The following is a 21,666-nucleotide window of genomic DNA, read 5'->3' on the forward strand; positions in this document are numbered from 1 at the left end:
GGTTTTCGAAAATTATCCTAGATCTCGAGAGATTGTAATTCTGAATCCCACGGGATTGCATTCCCTATCCAGGACGGAACCTTCAGGCTTACATTTCATATCTATTTTATATCTTTTTTTAGGCAAAAAGGTAGATCAGCTTCCTGAGCTTTTACAACTTAACAAATATACCACAACAAATGCAGATAAAATGATCTATGCCACATAGATTTATTTTTAAAAGAGAAAACTAGAAATTGAATAAACATTTTACCATAAATAAAGGTATATATTTGGTAATTGCAATACCAAATATGTTTCATTAAATCTGTCTACTAGCTGGAGTTAGTTGTAGGTCAGATTTGTTATGTAGAACTTATTAAATTAAAAAAATAATAAATTTCAAATACTTTATTAAAAGGCAGTCTTTTATTTGATTTTTGAGGACTCTTTTACTTTCATTACATATACCAAAAAATATTTTTTACCATTTATATCATGATTTTATTAACCATGACTAGTCAATTATTCTATTAGTCTACTTACTATGCTTATATTATACACAAAATACTCCTGCAGTACATATTCAACCAATAAATGCAAGGTTTTACAATCTGTGTTTATTTATTACTTTAGATAAAATTGTTTAATTTATTTCTTGTCTGTGGTTAGCGGCTTTACTTGGTAGCCTTTTATTTACAAAAAATCAGTAATATTTATTAATGAAATGTGGGTTTTATGTGTATGTTATGCTGATTATCTGATATTTAAATTTTTTTTCTAAGATAACACAATTATACTTATACCAATAAATTGAAAATATACTTTAATAAGATTTAGTGACCAAGCTTTTAGGTATAATCTCATTTATATTTTTCTTACTAATACATATATTGATTCTAATCTTAATTGTTAAGCATTATCTCTGTGGAGCAGGAGATGGTTTTGGCATTTTTCCAAGGAGTGCTTGAATTTCCTTTTTCTCATCATAGTTTTTCCACATCTCATATAAATTAATTATGGCTCTTACAATTTCTTGTATCTGAAATTAAAAAAAATCATGGTTAATAATCTCAATACAGGTATTAAACATATATCAGTTACTTTAATAAATTCGAAAATAAGTAAAAAATTTGCCAAAAAAATCTTAGCAGAAACATGCTTCTGTTTTGTTATGATATAATATAAAATGAACTCATTCTTTTTAATTATGTTTTTTTATTAACTAATTATGTTTCTTCTTTTAGTATTCCTTTTGAAGTCAAAAAATATTGTATTATTTCAATTGTTTAGCTTTCATTGAAAAAAATTAAGTAATTTATTCATTAAGAAAGTAACAGAAAATTGTAAATACCTTGTCCATGTCTACATTAAGTTCCGCAAACCAAGGTTTTAAGTTTTCTTTACCGAGCATAACACAAGCAATATGTAAAGCTCCAATGGCAATCTGAAAATAAAATAGTAGCATCTAATACCTATTTGGCATCTATTATCTTTGTTATAAAATTTGTATGTACTATTTACCTGGTATGGTGGATATAGCAAACTAACATCGGTGCGAAGGGAGTCATTAACAACTCTCCAAGCATATGTTGATAGTTGATCATCTTGACCTATATCTTGTACAAACAGCAACAATGGTCGGTATGGTTGGTAGACAATCAAACAACAATCCAAGTTCTCTAACAAATAAAATTCACATTCTAGAATATGATTAGTTCTATAAGGAAACTCTTGCTGTCCATATGCATAACTGAATTTATTTTTAATAACAGTTTGGCATGTCGTTATTAATCGTGAGTTAGAAATAACACCAAATTCCTCAACTTTAGATGCTAGAAACACACATGTAGGGGCTAATAGCAAGGGATCTATACACTTCAGAGAATTTCTTGCGTAAAATCTTTTAAAGTAAACAGTGGCTGTGGCTATCACTTGCTGGCGAAGTTTGAGTTGTTCCCCTAAAACTTGGATAATACTTGCGAAAAAATTAAATATTTTTTGGTATTCTTCGTCTGTTAATTTTGATAGATCATGTTGGCGATCGCGAATAAGGTCTTGCTTGTCTAACATCCATTGCTGATGATGTGAACTTTGCCAAAAATTACCCGCCATTGCTAAGATACTTTTCCCTTTTAGTATCCCTTTTGAAGTCAAAAATATAGGATTGTTTGAATTGTTTATCTTTCAATTAACATATACATATATATATTTGTAAAATCGTTTACAATAAATAAAAAGAAATCTTAAAAATTACAAAAGCAATCAAGTCTACTGAACTCAAAACTGTTAACGTGATCTGAAAAACTAGATTTTTTAAAACTGAATAGTAATTGTTATATATTATAAGTCAGTTGTCATATGGTACTTGAGAGTTGAGACTACTTTACTTGTCGACAGACTGTCTTCTTTATACAAATTGAGTTTTAGACTGTGTACACACACTACGGTTATGTAAAAAGTAGAAAACAAAATTTGGATGCATATTTGTCGACACGAATTGACAATTTGTACTGTATTTACTGTGATTTTTGTTGTCAATGTCAGTTAATCACAATATCTGTCATTAGGTCATCACTCATCAATGCTCATTGCTCATCGTCAAAACAGAAAAAAAATACTCGTGTACTTTCGATTTTAATATTTTCATCTATAAGATAGGCCGGGATAAGTTGAAGAAAAACTTAATTGTTGACATTCTAATCATTACTGCAATAACATATTTTGCCTATAAATCATTTAAGGTTAGACCTAAGAATGCATAAAATTTCTGAGTTTCAAGCTGTAGTTTTAGCAGCAGGAAGAGGTTCTCGACTCCCAGATGTAGGTGGAACGTTCTCAAAATGCCTTCTTCCTATAGGTCCATATCCACTACTATGGTATTCATTGAATATGCTTGAAAGAGTTGGGTTCCAAGGTATGTCATATGTTGATAATATAAATCATAATATCAAGAAAGGATGTTTTTAATTTTTTAAGTATGCTAGTTGTTGTCTTTTATAAAATACTTAAATTCATTTTTTATATCTTTATATTTTTAATTGGAGTCCAGTGTTTTGTTTACAGTTATATTATTCTTGTGGATTTATTTACTTCCTATTTATTTCCAGAAACAATGGTCTTGGTACTTGATGATGACAAATCAAGCATTTTGAGTGCATTGGAAAAATGTCCACTAAAAATAAAGTATGAATTGATTGTTATACCCTCTGAAGAGGATTGGGGTACTGCAAATTCTCTCAAACACATTAGTAGCAGGGTTACAACAGACCTAGTTGTAGTTTCTGGAGATTTGATATCAAACATCAATCTTAATGATGTTTTGAACCTTTATAGAAAGCATGATGCGGTACTTGCTTCTCTTTTCTTTAATAATGGTCCTGAAGAATGGATAGAACTTCCAGGAATTAAAACAAAAGCGAAGCCAGATCGTGATTTAGTGTGCTTAGACAAGGAGACGGAAAGATTATGTTGTCTTGCCAGTGCTAGTGATTTTGAAGAAAATGTTACACTCCCTAGGTTACTGTTAAAGAAATTTAACACTTTAAGTATGTACAGTAGATTATTAGATGCACATGTGTATATTATGAAACATTGGGTGGTCAATTATCTTGTTGACATGGATAAGTTTACATCAATCAAAGGAGAACTAATTCCTCATTTAGTAAAGAAACAGTTATCAAAGCCTAAAGATGTTTTAGAAAAAAAAGGGATGTCAGAAAAAAATATAGATATAAATAAGGATATTTTCGACTATGCACTTGAGAATGGCTATGAAAAACAGATTCGTGAGATGTCAGCATATAATGATCATAAACTTGGGAGTAAAGGTGTTTACTCTGGTGACATTCTGAGGTGCTATGCACATATACCAGATAAAAATACTTTTGGAATGAGAGTTAATACTTTATCTGCTTTTTATTTGTCTAATAACAAGGTAAACATTTGAATGTATAAATTAAGAAAACTATGAAATATAACACTAACTGTCAGCAGTTAGTGTCTAGCCTTATCTGTTGTCTTAGTCAAACCATGGTATTTTGTTCCTCAGCATTCAGACAAGGAATTCTTGCACAAAAGTTAACTATGTTATTGTGGATTTTTTTTCATATTTTTACTTTGAACTACAATACTTATTTATATTATTATTTAATTTTCTTATAAGTAAATGAGTTGATGGATTATTTATTATTCACATATATTTTTCAGATTTTATCAAAATGGGAAGAAATAACCGGATTGCCTCTTAACGAAAAAATACACCCGAATAGTGAAGTTAAAACAAAACAAATAGATGAAAACACAACAGTTGGTGAAAAAAGCATATTGAGTGAGAAAACATCTATAAAATGCACATTTATTGGTTCAAATTGTACTGTAGAAAACAAAGTTAGGCTGACAAACTGCATTTTGATGAACAATGTGACGATTAAAGAAGGGTGTGTTCTTCAAGATTGTATATTATACACTGGAGCTACAGTAGATACAAATTGTGCATTGCAATACTGTATCGTTGGACCCCATCATGTTGTACCATCTACCACTAAGGGCAACCATCAACTGCTGGCAGAAACCACAGATAATATGATAACACTTGGCTAAATAAAAATATTTAAAAACTTTCAATATCTTTTATATACTATATTTACAGGATAATAAATAAATTTGGTATTAAGCTTTCCAAAAAATATTAATCATAGTAAAGCTCTGCAAAACCTCAACATTGACATTGCCAACTAAGCAAAGATTTTCATGTTAGGGTTTAGTTTTTTTTTCTAAGTTTTAGGGTGAAATTTAGAAACTAGGCAACCTATAATTTTTTTAAGTACTGAAGTCAGTCTTAGCAATAAGGACCAAGTTATGGAGAGTTTCATACTTTATTTTACCTTACTACTAGGGGACATAAGAACTTTTGGAAGAAAAAATTCAGTTTTGTTCTGTTTGTTATTGTCATTCTCCTGAAAATAACAAATACAACAAAAAAAGAATTAGCGAAATCGGTCCAGCCGTTCACGCGTGACCAAGGGCAATTGTGGGCAAAAGTGCAAGGGATTCATTTATATATAGATAGATTAACGTAGGCCTTGGTCGCATAAAAGTGATGGGGGATGAAAACTGGTAAAAAAATCACAAACAATATGTAACACGTTAACGCGTACACTTATTAGTCTTAACTTTAAAATTATAGTATGTACATCGGACTTATATAAATATTAAAAAAAACAGCTTTTTTCGACTCTGGGGAATGTGATTAACTAATAATTATATGTTTGGGAAAAAGCTTAAATAGAAATTCTAGTGTTACCCTCCGTCATTAATAAAAAAGTGTACCTTTTACGTAGTCTAGACTCTAGGAACTAGTGTTATAAATAATCATATATAAAAAATGTTGTCTACATTTTTTCAGTTTCTACTACACTACTATTAAAGTATTGTGATGTTGTCAAATATTAGAATTTAAAAAAGCATAAAATATTTTATATTTATAAATATAACTAGATAGTTAGAGAATAATAGTTTAGAGAGACTGGGGAATGTGATTTATATTTAATAACTGTTGAGAAAAAAACGTAAAGTTATCAAAAAGTACTCTTTGTGGTCCCTCCTAGAATTATAGAGGTACTTCTATTAAATTATAGATACGATATTTGATCGCTTAAGTATAATTTCAGTAAATACTGATACCGAAGTATAAACTTAAACACTGTATGCATATTATAACAATGATGTAAGCAACAATGACATCATATGGGAAGTGAACTAAAATGTGATATTAATGACATGTATTGCAGCTTGATAAAGTGACATTTAGAAACCTATTGACAAGCAAAGAAATACATCTCTGTTGAGTCAGCGAATTGATAAAAAACCGCTTTCGGGTAACATGGAATTTTAAATTGAGACATATTAATAAAACATTTCGTGAACATTTAATGATTTAAACTATCTACTGGGCATATGTTTTTGTATAAAAGTTTCACCAATGCGATACAAATCTTGAAATTGAAACCTCTACTACTGGGCAACAAGCCCAACTTAACTTTAAACCACTAAGCCACTACCATTAATTATAGACTATAAATTTATGGCTTTACATGTACTTTTGATAAAATGAAGTTTACGTAATTTTATTAAATAACGGGTAAGTTTAAATATTTTTTTTAAACGTTATTATTTGATGTCACTAGGGCAGCTACTGATGATTTTTATAATACTCGTGCATGGTGATGTCCACAGCTGACATACTGAATTCATTGCTCGCTTATTATATTATATCATAGCTGGTAATTTCGAATATCACGTTCAGTTGACTTAGATTGAAACCACGGAACGTATGCGATCAACGTGTTTAAACAGTCATGCTTCATATGTTTTTCTTATATAGATATGAAATGATATGGTAGGTGGTAATGGACTCTTGCTCAATAAAGTCGACTAAAAGGCATACCAATTCTATTTGTCTATTAAAATGCTTTGAAAAAAAATCCCTTAAAAATAGCACACGGAAATGTCTGCTCGGGTGACTGGATGACGGCTTTGTGTACATTATTTTTCTCTTCTAATTTATAGCTTAACGTTTGTCTATGTCACCTTGACAGATTAGATTTTTTATACCAAGCCGTAAAGACGTACTGAATTAGTTCATTGGTCCCGGATAACGAATTGTTTATTGATGACTATTTCGCGACATGGCTGTTTATGTGATGAGTTTTGTGTAATAGCGTTTAAGAGTTTGAAACTTAAATTAAATCGATGTTCAATTATACGTATTAGTTATTCATGTTATAAATCATTATATTAAATAAGTACAATACGTATGAAGTACATTTAAATCCTAAAAGTTTTGTCGTATTAGAAACAAACGTGGTTGGACCAACCAGTAATATTTTGCTACGTTTACGACCAAAAGTAGGTTTTCGGTAATTTACATGTATTAATAGTCAATAGTTCAGTATAAAATAAATATAAATATTGTCTTTTCGTTTATGGAATAGCCATCCGAATTTTTACATTCTTTACAGTGAGAGTTTCGTAGTGTATGTACATGTATATTTTTATTTTAAGTTATTTATTTCACTAAGTAATAGAATTCTATTTTTTAAACTGACAAAATGATATTGAGATGCATGAAGTACGTGGCTAGTATAAATTAACATAAGGCCATGAACCAACTCACACGAAAAAGCTAGTAAGTGCAGACGCGTATGTCGCCACGTAGTGAAAAAAGCACTCACATCGTCATTGTTTTCGTAATGTTTACGGTTCATTGCGTGTTTTGTTATGTAATTGCATGTGTATTGCATTATAAGCTGGGGTTGCGGTAAAACATAAGAGTATTGATTTAATATGGACATTTTAAAGTCGGTTGAAAAGAGTTCAACGGGAGGTCGTCTAATTAATATTAGGTAATTTATTTATTACAAAAGTCATTTTAATTTGAAATGTGGAACATTTTTGCTACAATTTCTATTTATGAGAAAAATCTTAAGCTAAGCCTTCAAATAAGGCAGCTTATGTCTATTAGTTCTCGTTTCAGCTATGTCTACTTAAGTTAAGTCTGGGATAATGGGGCTGTGAACTAATTTTAATTATTCGTATTAAGTTATGAAGATACTTTCTGTAATATTTTTCTTTATTTATTGAAATATAATTTAAAGCAGTATCTTGTTATGGATTAAACCCGTTTATAATAAAACGCCTTGGTCTTCGATTTTATTATCTGTTTTGATATCATTTGTCTTTTATATGCAAGTAGGTGTCCTGAGACTCATCGACATTTTGGGAAAGTGTATGGTGCATAGTCGGGGTTCAAATCTTCGACCTAAAGGCTGAAAGTCGCAAGCTACTAGGCCAAAATTGCTCATAATATATTTATTTTGACCTTAAAATTATAAAACTGTACAGGTGTGACCGCACCGCCTGTACGTATCCTGTTATCTTAGACAATATTGGTCATACATATCTCGTCCATAAACAATATTGCAATTCATCTAACATATCTGGGTCTTGGCTTCATTCCGCTGCATAAGATATTGCGTGTATATTGGTACATTTTGTGGCAACATGTCTATTCGGTGTTACAATACTTGATATATTTCATGTTAACATGGCGTGTCTGGTTATGTCGATACTGTATTTCCGAATCCGAAAGTATATTCTAGACGAAAATAAATGTCTCTGCAGATGTTATTTTAATTTAAATATATAAGTGCTACCAATATTATTACTTATATATATTAATCGTCTTCAGTAGGTACTAAACAATGGTAAGTGAAGAAAATAGTGACTGTATTGGACCCTTTCGTATGTTAAATATCCTTATTTGTCTTAAGTTAGGCTAGGTGGAACATTTTGATACCTCAATGAAGAGACATTGTATTAAAAAATATATATCATTATCCGCTTGGTTTACTATTTGAAATATAAACCTTTTCATTGGCCTTTTGTTAGACAAGTCGGTAATCGACTCTATCTTACGTTTGTGTAGGAACTAAACCTATGTATGTCATGTTCATGGAGTTGAAAAGGTGCTAATTGCTTTTTTATATCAGAAATATGAAATCTTGCATATAAGGGATTTTTGGGGTTAATTCACTTATACGCTTTCAAAACGTCAAATGATCCGCCTCTATTTTATGTGCATTATTGCTTTTCAGTGAGTGAATGAAAGGTATTAGTAAAAAAATAGGCATGCTACGAGCTTTACAACGCTATTCATGATGTAATTAAAATAAATCTCAATATAACTCGGCACTACAAATCTAAAAACAGTATTTAAAACGTTAATATTTAACGAACAACATCAGATGTTTAATAAATTACATATAATTGTAGATATTGGAAAATATAATTAGCACATCGTTACCTAGTATTATGATAACGACATTGGAGAGTTCGCTGTCAGTTGTCAGATGTCAAGGACGCAAACATAACCTTATTTATGTCCTGCAACGAGAAGTATTGTAAACATTGCTTAATACGTTGTACGTGGTTACATGAATTTAATGTATGTAAAAGGTTGCAAATTGTACGGTACAGGGATTGCCAATTAAAGACGTAACTCTATAATGATGAATGAGGTAGAGCATTCTTTAATTTACTGGGTTATTTAAATGTATTTTTTTAATATCTAATAATCATGAGACTTTCGGCTCAGTCACATATATCTATTTTTTAAGTAAGTATATTGAATTTGATATCTTCAGTTTCTCCAGCAAATTGAACCCTAGTCAAATTCATTAATAACACCTAACTTGTTATTAATTTCACGCTACTATATAAAAAGTTATACAATCATACATACAAAATATGAGTATTAAGTTCAAAGCTATAATTTTGTTTATTAAAAACTATACATATTAAATAAATTTAAACTATCACTACACGCCCACAATATAAAATATTGTAGATAATGACAACAAACCTGTCTAAGTTCATATAAATTTTGAAACATGTGTGTGGTAGGCAAATTATTAACGATTTTGTCTCTACGTGTATAATTTAAATTAATCAGTGTATCACTTCGGTGTCCATTGTTTCACAAGTCAGCGTATTTTAAGGCACTTTTGGCGCGAACCAGCTGTCCATAGATATATTTGATATTTCCGGGCAATTCCCTCAGGACAAGAAGTCGATTTCTTGCGGTGTGAGTGTTCATAGGCCACATTAGATGAGCCTCTCATTTTCTCCAAGTTTCTATAACAAAATGTTTTACTATTAACCTCAAAGTCAAAGTCAAAAATCATTTATTCATATAGGTAACACAATGTACAGTTACACAGTTACAGTGTACAGAACGTCAATAAAAAAGAAATATACATTAAATGCTTCAATTTTTACCTTTAATGCCAGTTCTCAAATCAAGGGCGTAGAACGGAAGAGAATGGCAATTCTCCGCCACTATTTTTAATCGCCAAGCTTTTATTGTATTACTCAAGTTTGTAAGGAGCTGCAACCATCACACCATGTTCCAGATGACATCAGCAGGAGGCATGGTGAAATAGGGGCACACACTTACATTCTCGAACAACACGCAAATACATAGTCAAAAATAACTAACATCACCGCATACAGGAATTCATGTACGACCAGTCACCACAAGTAGCACCCGTTCACGAGTATCACGCATGGCCAGCCATCGGCCCCCTCGCCATATTTTAGGGCGAGAGACCACCCGACGCATGGACGCCGCCACAAGAATACATAGCTTAACAATTTGATATGTGTTGTGCACGGCTTCAGTATAGCGAGGCCAAAACCGACACACTTCCGCGTGTTCCTCAATTACCTTAAAGGTGATCAATCCAGCGTACTTTCTAACCCTGAATAATTATTATTTTGTCGGGAAACCGTTACCTTCAGGTTATAACCTAACAAAGAGGTGATTATATTATAGATATAGTTTAACAAGTCATCCATATTTTTGCGTTTATAATAACTGTAACGAACTTATGCTCAAGGAATTCGTTGTAATTACATAAGAGATTAATAAACAATTTATTAAAAAAAACAATCATATATTTCACTACAAATAATATACAATTCTCCAAATAGCCTAGAACAGTAAAATCTATCACAACATAACATAGTCATCTTCGTCATCGTCATAGTTACCTTAGTAGTTATTGAAATTGCTAACAGGATCTTTGACTTCAAATACAACATTTGTGTGTGACACAAAAAGTTGATTATAATGATCAGACGTAAAGTTTTCAGGGTTTTATAACTAACTATATGTTTATTTATTTGTTGCAGCGATGCTAACAGTAAACAAGAGCAGCAACTCCGAGCCTGTGGCAGTAAGCATAAAACTTTCCCACGCAGCGCACGCGTTGTATTACACAAGTAAAAAGACGCTCTGAAATTACGTGATTTCATTTAAGGCTAATTTCCATTCAGTGTACTTACAATTCTCTTTAATAAATATTATATTGTTCGTTGGTATTCAGTTCTTCATAGTGTATGTGCATTGTTCGGACTACCGCTATTTTGGTAAGAATTGGTTCGATAATATGTGTACATAACAAGATTTTAGAACCAAGTTACTTAATAAGGTTTTAATGATTTCTACGCGACCTTTATATTATATATGAATATGTACGTGAACATATTTTGTACATAAATGGTAATTAAAGGAATGGTTTTAAAGATGCTTAAGAAGCTATACAGTAAGCATTGCAATGCTGAAACAAAGTTTCAATTTAATTCAATTCGGTTTCACAGAAGAACTGAAGAAAAATCTTCATAGAAATAGGAATACACAATGTAATAACGCAGTTCAACGGGCGGAATAAGCCATCTCCTCCAAACAAGCTAAAATACTTTAGTCAATTATGTTAATAAATAAAATAGTATATGATGGCTGTTGGCCTAGTGGCTTTAGCGTACAACTCTCACCCCTGAGGTCGCACGTTTGAAACTAACTAACACACGCTTGGCCGGTGAAGCCTTAGTCCAAACCCAAAGTCGACGGCGTGTGTCAGATACAGAAGGCTAATTAGCTACTTGCCTATCAGAAAAAACAAATGATGACGCCACTGCGTTTATATTACATTTTTTTACAACGCAAACTCTTTTAGAAATAGTTCTTAGAAATTTTATATTATTTAAAACAATTTATTGTTAGCATGAAAACTGTTATCTAAACAATTGCCGCAAAACCTCACAGCCCTAAATGCCAAATTACATAATTCCAATTACTATGATAATTGCAGTCAAACAGTTATAATGATGTGAGAGATTGCGTGATCTACGTGTTTATTTGATTCATTATAGTTTTCTCGAAATATAATTCAAGGAAATATTTCCGACTCCGTAACTATAGATTATACAATATACTGAAATTATATCATTTAGAATGTTATCAGGTTTGCCAGGAAGGTCTTTGGGTCGTTTTGCAAGAGGTTTGCAAGTTTATAAATAAACGCATTTTTACATTATAATATTTTTATTATATTTATGATAATAAAAATTAAAAATTATAGTTGTTGTAATACGTGTTTTCTAATTTTATACAATACGTCTGTAAATTAATTTAATAACTATTATATGTTTTATTATTTTTCTAGTATTATATCACTTTAAAGTTATATAATTTGTTTCTGAATATGTTTTTTTACAATTTTACATTATTCGAGAATTTTTAATCTATTTAAACGTTACTAGAGTTTTGTACATCATACAACATTGAATAACAAAACCCCAACACGGTTTATAATAACGCATTTACTTAAAAATATGGGAACATATTCCGCTAATCAGTGATTTATGTTGGCGCCTGGTAATAATGGTGGGTGGGGTCACTAGCTACTTTTTTCCTCGCTCAACATAAGTTCGTCGAAATATCTTTCGATACAGCGTGGATATGCTGCCAGCATTAAAGGTACACTACCACAGGGATTAAGATAAAAAATATTTAGTTCATTAATTACAACTAAAAAAAGCTATAATAAATTTTATAAGCCTGGTCTCTAAGGCACATTACGTTTATCACAGATGCTTGCCGTGTTTCCTTTTCCTATTAATTATCTTGAAAGAATCGTCCGAGTGCAGTTTAACGTCTTAGGTGCTAGTACGAAGAGGCATTTAACACTACAACAAATAATGTCGTAGTTAAACGACACGGGACCGCCCACTTCTAAGCGTTTTTGTTATCACAAGCGTGTGTTCACAAACTTGTTCCTTTTTACGTTTAATACGTTTACGCCGAAATGGCGGAATCAGTTTCAGCAGAAAAATACATATTCATATTAACTAAACGGTTTGAAATATTTTTAAACAGTTTTGTAGTTAAAGAAATAGATCATATATTAATATAAATTGTTTTTAAATATCTTCCGATAATTTCCCATTTGGGACTAAAAAATTACAATATACTTTAGGTATACCATGGTTATCGTTACTCAACTTATAAAAAAGCCTTGGTGAGCTACTCCGAAAGCCAGGCACGTAGGTATTAGGCAAGACTCCCTCTTGGACGACTACTTAAACTTGCAACACACGTTGCTTTCTAATCTATAGATTCTAGTTCCTTCGAATTAAAAAAAAATAACATTAATTATCTTTATTCAGAATGTTAATTGAATCTTTAAGCTATCGTGGTTCTTTTGTTTTTTGCTTGATCTTGAGTTTCGAATAAATACAAATAAACTTACACCAATGCAATTTGCATTATTTGTGTTACTTATATTTTGTGTGTTATTTTCTGGAGTGGAAGTGTAAAACAAAAGACGACGATGGTGCGTTTTTTGATTGATCGTAATTCGTCAAACGGAACGTGTCGTGTCTGTGATTGGACAAGACGCTGCTGAAAAACGAAAACCAAACATCTTCTACTATTAACCTACTCTTGTAAAATGTATATTATAGGTAATTAATAATAAAGCCATGTGTTTATTTTTTTTATTACAACGTAAACACAGTAGATGATAGATAAAGTGCAATTTAAATTTATGCACTTTGACGGCCTTATCACCATAACGGAAAAACTTATACATTATTTTGTGCAAATACTACTTTTTGTATGGAAAAGCAATTGCGGCTATACTAACATACGCGACACAAATTTTAAACTTTGTTTCAAGATAAAAATATATATTATATATAAAAATGGTTTTTCGTTTATAACAATCTATGATTTTATTTCTAAAATCATAATATCAAAATAATTTATAAAATAATATTATTTTCAACTTGCAACAATCTCTCTTTTACGTACATGCCTTCAAAATGCCAAAACGCACAAAATGTAAACTAGTAATACAAGAAATATTGTGGTTTGTAATTATTATGTTCCACTCACCCATTTATTATGTGTGAAAGCAACAAGGAAACAATTTATTTCTTGTTAGATTTTTATTCGTATTAATTTTATGCAAGCAATTATAATGATTATCAATATTTACGTGCTTATATTATTAATTATCTACTAGGTACATCATTCATATCTATATTTTAAATATAGTCTGTGTCAGTGAATAAATTTTTATTCCACAGACAAGCAGCGATAAAAATCCTCGCGACAAATAATTTAAAATAACGAATTTTAGCATATGAATACAACAAAAAAATAGAATTAGAAAATTATAGAAGATTTTATCATCGTTTAATATTAAATAGATTTTCAATATTCAATATATAATACCGAATATCGTTACTATCCAAACTTGGAGTCTATTGTTTTTTTATTGTAAATGAAAAACGTGTTGTCATTTTGCTCTATGCTTCCTGACCGGAAGAATGAGTGGGCCTCATTTGTATGCTTGCAAACACTTGAGACAGAATTCTATACTTAGACCATTATTGTTATATGTTGGAAATTTAATTAAAGGGCCTTTCCGATATATAGTTTTTACTTTGAATCTTTATGGTAATAACACCATAATACTAACATAGCACTATACAGATGAAATGATATATTTTATATCACTTACGTCAGGATTCTACATAAAAAGTAGCGTTGTCTACTAAATGCATTTAGTTATGCACCTTTTAGGTCCAGATTTGTCTGTTACTTAAAGGGTTTGTTTTTAGTAAAAGCTGCCTGTCACACGTCGTTAATTTTTGGGTCTAAGATATGCCGAATTTCCTCAGGATGTTTTCCTTTCAAGTCAAAGACAAAGTCAAAAATCATTTATTCATATAAGTAACACAATGTACACTTATGAACGTCCATAAACAAGAAATATACATTAAATGCTTCTAATTTTACAATTACCGTAGGAGCCAGTGTTAAAACGCACTAGGCTTCTAGGCCAAAGGAGCAGTCTTTATGCATTTAACAGGTATTCTTTCAAGAAACTTCTTACAAGTAGCACACTAATTGCTATTATTACTTTTTAGGCCGGTTAAGTCATTTTAATGAGTGCAGAATGGTTTATATGAACTAAAACATAATACGATTAAAAAAAATTTAAAATCCAGTTTCATAAACAATAGAGTATCAGGAAGAATCAGCCGAGTGCAAAATGTGCAACATTATACAATAGTTATTTGATGCGGTAGTTGTCGCTCTCAAAACGTATTCAAAGGCATAAATCATTGCACAAGTACGGTATATGTCCTAAAGGCTACTTATAAATGTCAAACATATGAAATACATACTACATAGGAAAAGTTACTGAAAAATTGCAGTGGTAGTGTGCTGGTAGGCGAGCGGCTCATTAAAGTACCAGTCTATTACATATTTGTATTCCGAAAAAACATGGATCTGAATGCGCTATTTTACATATTATTTTACAACCGTAGCACAAAGTGAATAAATAATAAATACTTGAAATATATATTTAAATAAAGGTTGAACCTTGAGGAGTTGAGGAGGTTTAACCTGCACGGCGCACAGTGGCTCCGTCTTGTATTATATGTATATTTTATGTATTTCGTTTAATTATTGTTATCCTCGTAGTATATATATTAGTCGTCTGTGGTTTTAATGGTCGATGTAGAAATACTGTATTTCCAAACACTTTATTGGTTATGGCAAAGGTGTGAATGTTTTTGGAGAATGATGATGTCTATATTATTATTATATATTCTACTTTTTTATATTCGAGAATAATTAATTAATTAAGGTATTGCGCTAAGAGAATGAATTATCTACTAGCAACATTTACTACGCGAATCCTCCTTATAAGCTATTTGCATGTGATATAACGATATTGGTAAACTTAGAGAACCTCGAACATAAAACTAGGCAAGAAACCTATGTAATAACATTCCGTTTAAATCGTCGAGGTTAGCGAGAAAACTATGCAAATTGTCTGTCATGTTGTGCTAAAAGCTAAAAGATTAGAATCACAAAAATTGAAACGAACAATAAAACATTATGTTTAACGGTTACTATTACTCTTTGTTTAGAAGTACACGTGACGGCCTTTTAAAAAGGCTTAGAACAAAGTTCATACGTGCTAGTGGGTTTTCCTTATTTCTATTATACCTTTTTGACAGGCTTTAAAAACCAAAGGTTTACTGTGTGTACGTACGATCCAAGGCATTTTCCTCGCTTAGGTTTTCTTAGTTTTATAAGCGTGGCGATTACCTAAAACGTAGTTAAAACCCGAGAGCTAAGTCGACACTATTTCAGTTATTAATTTATTATTAGCAAGTGATATATTAAAATAACCGGGTATTTCCGTGTTAGCCGAGGGGTTGGAAACGCAAACCTCAATGAGTCGAATTCTGGCTGTGTATCAATTTCAAAGAGTTGAAGGAAAACATGTTCAGAAAGTCAGCATTTCTTAAACCTAAAAATCGATATTTGTAAGCGATAGACTTTTATTGGCTTTTTATTTTCTCTCCTTTTGCTCCATAAAATATGTGTAATCTACTACTTATGTTTTCGTACTGTTGTTATATATAATTCTTCTTTTGATACATACATACATACTTCTTTTCAGGTAGTTATGTATGCAATAAATAAATAAATTGGAGTCCCTTACGTTCAGAAGTGTTTATAAAAATGTCGCAAATAGAGTCGGTGATCAGTCTTCTGTGCCTGACCCACGCTGTCGACATTTCGGGTAAGGCATGCCCATTTTCTCACGATGTTTTTCTTCACCGTTCGAGCGAATGTTGAAGCGCACATAGAAAGAAAGTCCATTAGTGCACAGCCTGGGATTGAACCTTAGAACCTGTTTTCTATTTTTAAGCGCGATTTACGATTTTCACCTGTTACCTTCAATTGACTTAAACGTAAAAAATCCTAGTTAATAGAAAAACTGCCTTCTAGATCTCACACAATCAATAAATGCGGATGAAAGAGGAACTTGCAAGAAGTATACGTAATCGTCGTCACTAAGTACCAATTTCTTAAGCTTATAAATTGTCAAGACAGAAATAGTGGCCTAATGACCAGTACATTACTTGCGACCTCAATTATATGTAACTTCATGACATAACGGTTGCGTTGAGTTCTAGTTCGTTATCTATTAACTGGAAGGCGATAAAAGATGAAGATGTACAGATTATAGGTCTGGGATCCTAGAGGCCCAAATAAAATGTAAAAAATTAAACAGTATGATCGTGTTTGCTCAAAGTACTGGTAATCCAGCAAAAAGGAAAATTTGTTTTGTTTACTAATCGGAATTTGTTTCGATAGTGTTTTTTCCCGAAGTATCCTTTGTGCGGGTAGCCCCGGTTGCTCTCATCATGTTAATATATATATATATAACTAGGTAACCCGGCAAACGTCGTTTTGCCATGTATATTATTTCCAGGAAACATTTTTTTAGTTTAATAAAAAAAACCTATCTACGTAGTAGGGGGTGATAATTAAGGGTTGTATGTATTTTCAATAAAAAAATAAAAATGAAAATAAAATTGTCAAAAAAAATAAAACATTTTTTTTATGGTGGACACCCCTTATCACTTAAGGGTTTGAAAGATAGATAGTAGCCGATTCTGAGAGTTACTGAATATGCATTAAAAATTCGAAAGGATCTGTCGAGCCGTTGGATGGGAACAAACATTGTTACACTAGAATTTTATAAATATAATTATTTTGATTAACATTTAAATATATTGATATTTCTATTATTCTGTGGGCCCTATTTTAGCATAGGTCTCCTCAAAATTCCGCCATTTCTGTCTGCACTGTGCCACTCTCTGCCATATACCTCCTCATGTTTCCTTAATCAGATATATCTACCTTCTAAATTGTCTGCCTCTTTTGAGTAATTGGTACCTTGGGCACTTGTTTACTGCTTTGTTGCTCCACTTTATTCCCGACGGGCCTGGGCGACAATAAAACAGATGTTATTGTAGCGGAAAGAAGCCCTTTCCGCGTTGCTGTTGAACTCAAAGGTTTAAAACAATTAACAATTGCGAATTGCTAATTCACAGCATTTATTAGAGCGTTACAAAGTACAGTTTAAATTCAATTTGCAATAGTTTTACCACAGCCTCTGTTTACACAATATTGTATCTTTCAAATAATTAACAACGTATTATGCTTGATTGAGCACTAACATATAGTATTTCCTACGTGAAACAGTTAAAATAACATAATTGTAATAAAATTAATCTTAGAAATTTATATGGGCGACCGTACTCATAATTGAATAAATTCAGAGAAATTTGTAAAATATGCAACGGAATGATGTGTTTTACGGTAAGTAGAATGTGCTAAATTCTGCTTTAATTTTAAAGTAACTTTTTAATTATTAAAATAAAACAGGTAAAGAATAAATGTATCAGATATATACATGTGTATACATTATTATTAGATTCAAATAAGCATTGGCCACTCAGATTTAGGTAAATATGCAATTTCGTATGCAAATGCATATAATCCGGTTAAATTATTGCAATATTGAATATATAATTACAACACCAATGAAGCAATTTTTTGTTGTTAAACATTTAAAAATCTTACCACGAAATATAAATTGTCATATGTCATGTCTATGAAATGCATCTATTTTATAATTCGAAGTAAATGTTATAATAAAGACACTATAATTTTCTGTTTATTATTAAGTTTCTCGTGAAACATGAACTGACAGTAAAGGTCTATACAAGAAATAGCTTTCATTTCACTGTTATTATTTGTAATAGATATACCGATCGAATATCCAATGAAACCACTAAAGATACTTTCGCTTGTTAATATTTTAAGCGGATGGCTCTTATTAATATTAAATGTGTTTATCGATGATTTAATAATAAAGATTATTTAATTAGATAAAATATCGGCTACTTTCGTTAAGATTTTTTCTAACGTGCGTACGCAAGGCACCCATCCTTATATAAATTCATAAAACCTAATTATTGTCAGATTTATCTTACAAATATTGTACGCAGATGTTAATGTTTAATCTGGCTGCGTTTGTAGCAAGTATGGTCAACATTAATTTTAAAAAAGGTAAAAGGTAGTCTTAAATAGTCCTTTACGCCTACGGAGCGCCAAAAACACACTGCACACGGCATCCATAAGACTCCATGTAGTTATGGCAGGCAATATCTGCTATGCTTATCAATCCCCGCATGTACTGGACTCGATCTGACCTAGCTCGTACTACAGAACCGAACCGCCCGGTCTGTGAAGGATACTTGCTGCGACAACAAACTAACAATAAGGCGTGAAGAGGCGGATCCAACCGTCGTATTGTCGGGAAACGAATAAAGCTCTGCCGTTACCGCATCCCGCCCTAGTAGGATTGATGGTAGCGCCTTGGAGTCCTAATGCATTTCCCCAAATAAAAAAAGACTGTGCATGATATAAAGATGAAAAAAGAGATGCTTAATATCCTGTGAGTAAGATTGATTGCTCCTAAGCAGGTAAAAGTGTGTACTAAATTAGGTGTGTGTGTGCGTCGGTTATCTAGCAGTATATAATTTTAGGAATATATAAGTTATATAAATCAATATTTAGACTTTGTTATTTTTATACCTACAAACATAGTGGACATACATTACATACAACATACAGAAAAACTAATCAGTCAACATCCGTTTGGCGACGAATTATTTGTGAACCAGTTCTTTAGTAATTACGATGTCAATGCAAACAAAAAAGAACGTGAAATATAATTGATAAATAGATTCATGGTAATATTATTAGTTGGACGTATATTAGTACTTGGAAATACATCACGGAACTATTATAATATTTAAACGGACGCAAATGAAGGTTTGTAAATATTGAAGTGCCAAATATTATTATATGGAAACACAGACATTTAATGAATTTGTTATCTTTAATATATGGTTTATGACGTTAAGTGCGGTTATGCAATGCCATTTCAAGTAAATTTTATTGTGAAAACAAGTACATACCTATCATATAGTATTTAGTATTTTAACAGGACAAATTAATTAGGCTTACTTCGCAAATGAAAATTTTCTACTATACAATGCCTGAACAAGCTTTTATTTCAACGTGGCAATGACCGCATAGTAGTATTTAGAATGGAGAAAGCTTTTGAAACAATAAAACCTGTATTCGGACCCTTAAATTCTAACTTATACTTTCTGTATCGTCTGTAGACCATAAAAACTTTTTTCGAATTATTTTTTTTTTTATTTCCGTGCATGCACCTCTATGGTTTTAAGGTTAATTGTTTATATAATTGGAGTGACAGTTCTAAACATCATATGATCGTATGATTTAGAACGTTATTATAATCAATTTGACAAAAAGTCTAAAACATATCTGTTCACAGACATAAATCTGAGGAAATACTTAGGAAATAATACCTTGGCAACCGCTACCTGTTATCGAAATTCGGCAAAGTAAAGGGATAATTTTTATTTAAAGTTCAAATGTACCTTGAAATTATTAATTTAAAATGACCATAGCTTATAACGTCTATATAAGATGAATTGGACACCTTTCACGAACAAGTTAAACCACTTTCGCTTCAGCCACTCGAATCAGGTCACTCGGCTCTTCGGGATTTCTCCCACTATTAAAATTATAATAAATAATTTGTATATATCAACATAAATGCTTCTTTGTCTGTGGTGATGTACACATTTCTTTATGCGTTTTTATTGGCGTCTATTATAAGACTTTTTATTTCTAAGTCTAGTTTTAGCCTACATTATAGACATGATTAGATAAGTAAGTAAGTAGTAAGTAAATAAAAATTGTTAGTCATTGTCGCAGTGTATATTTTATGTATAATATAGAATGGCAATACGTTTATTATTGTATGTTAGCCTAAATAATGACATAAGCAATCAAAACAAAAATACTTAAAACTGGTTTATAATATTGTTAACTCTACAAGTGATGTTTGATAGTGAAATTTGATAATAAGTCCTATAGAATCTAGTAAGATTCAGTAGTATACTTATTGCGAAATTCCAATTAAGAAATATAAAATACAAGGCAAGTAACGCTAAGACCCCGATCGAGTGCACTTATTGATTATTTTTCTTTATAATAAGCAAATTATTGAGCAAATATTTCGATAATTTAGGTGACAAATCTCATTCTTAATGTTTTTTCTTTTTCTACGATCGCTAGTCAATAGTACATATATCGAATTGAAAAGCCATCGATAATATTAAATAAAAATCCCTGTTTAAAACACACTACAGCAAAATCGCAACGTACGGCTTAAGTATTCGAAAAATAAATATAATTCGTACCAATAATTCAATTACAAACTGTTATTATGTACTCAATAGAATAAATTTTACATTACGCGAAACCAATTACCGATTTTCTATTTGCTTTATTACAAAAATTGTGTAAGATCGTTGCTTCTAGAAAGAATGCGTAACAAATATCGTGCAAGTTACTACACTGCATTTTAAGGAATAAAACTTACGTAAACTACATCTATTCCTATCAACCAATTCGACTTAGCATGCTGCTGTCATCTCCTTGGACGTGACACACGGTGAAACTTGGATGACAATTGACAATTACTTTACAAAGCGACTTGTGAAGACAAGTATTGGTGGAGGACATAATTTATAAGTTAAAGAGTATTTTTATTTCGATAAACTTGAAGTAGAGTTCTTTGACAATCAATGACACTAACTTTAAGCCTTGGGCTTTAGATTTCTGTGTGTTGCTTTTTCGAATAGGCAGCCTTCTGTGACTGACAGCTTCATCTTTTTGGGTCTAAGTTATGCCGGTTTCCTCGCGATATTTTCTTAGATATGCGCACATAGACTGAAAGTCCATTGGTGCACAGCCGGATTAACCTTACGACATCGAAGATGAGACATGCTATA

At 31.3% G+C, this 21,666-nt stretch overlaps 3 protein-coding genes across 3 annotated transcripts in view; 2 read left to right on the forward strand and 1 right to left on the reverse strand.

Moving 5' to 3' along the window:
- Positions 1 to 375: 375 nt before the first annotated feature.
- LOC123707239 (cyclin-C) lies at positions 376 to 2,398 on the reverse strand. Its single transcript, XM_045657123.1, has 3 exons — positions 1,504 to 2,398; positions 1,334 to 1,426; positions 376 to 1,021 (listed from the first exon to the last, which is right to left on the reverse strand). Exons 1-3 carry the CDS (start codon positions 2,092 to 2,094, stop codon positions 899 to 901), a joined length of 807 nt encoding a protein of 268 aa, XP_045513079.1. The 5' UTR covers positions 2,095 to 2,398; the 3' UTR covers positions 376 to 898.
- A 121-nt stretch (positions 2,399 to 2,519) lies between these two features.
- On the forward strand, positions 2,520 to 4,602 carry LOC123707238 (translation initiation factor eIF-2B subunit gamma). Its single transcript, XM_045657122.1, has 3 exons — positions 2,520 to 2,896; positions 3,090 to 3,916; positions 4,189 to 4,602. The coding sequence occupies exons 1-3, from the start codon at positions 2,737 to 2,739 to the stop codon at positions 4,579 to 4,581; spliced, it is 1,380 nt and encodes a 459-aa protein (XP_045513078.1). The 5' UTR covers positions 2,520 to 2,736; the 3' UTR covers positions 4,582 to 4,602.
- A 4,453-nt stretch (positions 4,603 to 9,055) lies between these two features.
- LOC123707056 (pancreatic triacylglycerol lipase-like) overlaps positions 9,056 to 21,666 on the forward strand; it is a 35,732-nt gene continuing 23,121 nt past the window's right edge. The window contains exons 1-2 of the mRNA XM_045656827.1: positions 9,056 to 9,157; positions 10,735 to 10,971. The gene's annotated coding sequence lies outside the window, so the exon portion shown is untranslated. The remainder of the gene's footprint in view (positions 9,158 to 10,734; positions 10,972 to 21,666) is intronic.

The sequence above is a fragment of the Pieris brassicae genome, chromosome 3, assembly GCF_905147105.1.
Source record: "Pieris brassicae chromosome 3, ilPieBrab1.1, whole genome shotgun sequence".
NCBI lineage: Eukaryota > Metazoa > Arthropoda > Insecta > Lepidoptera > Pieridae > Pieris > Pieris brassicae.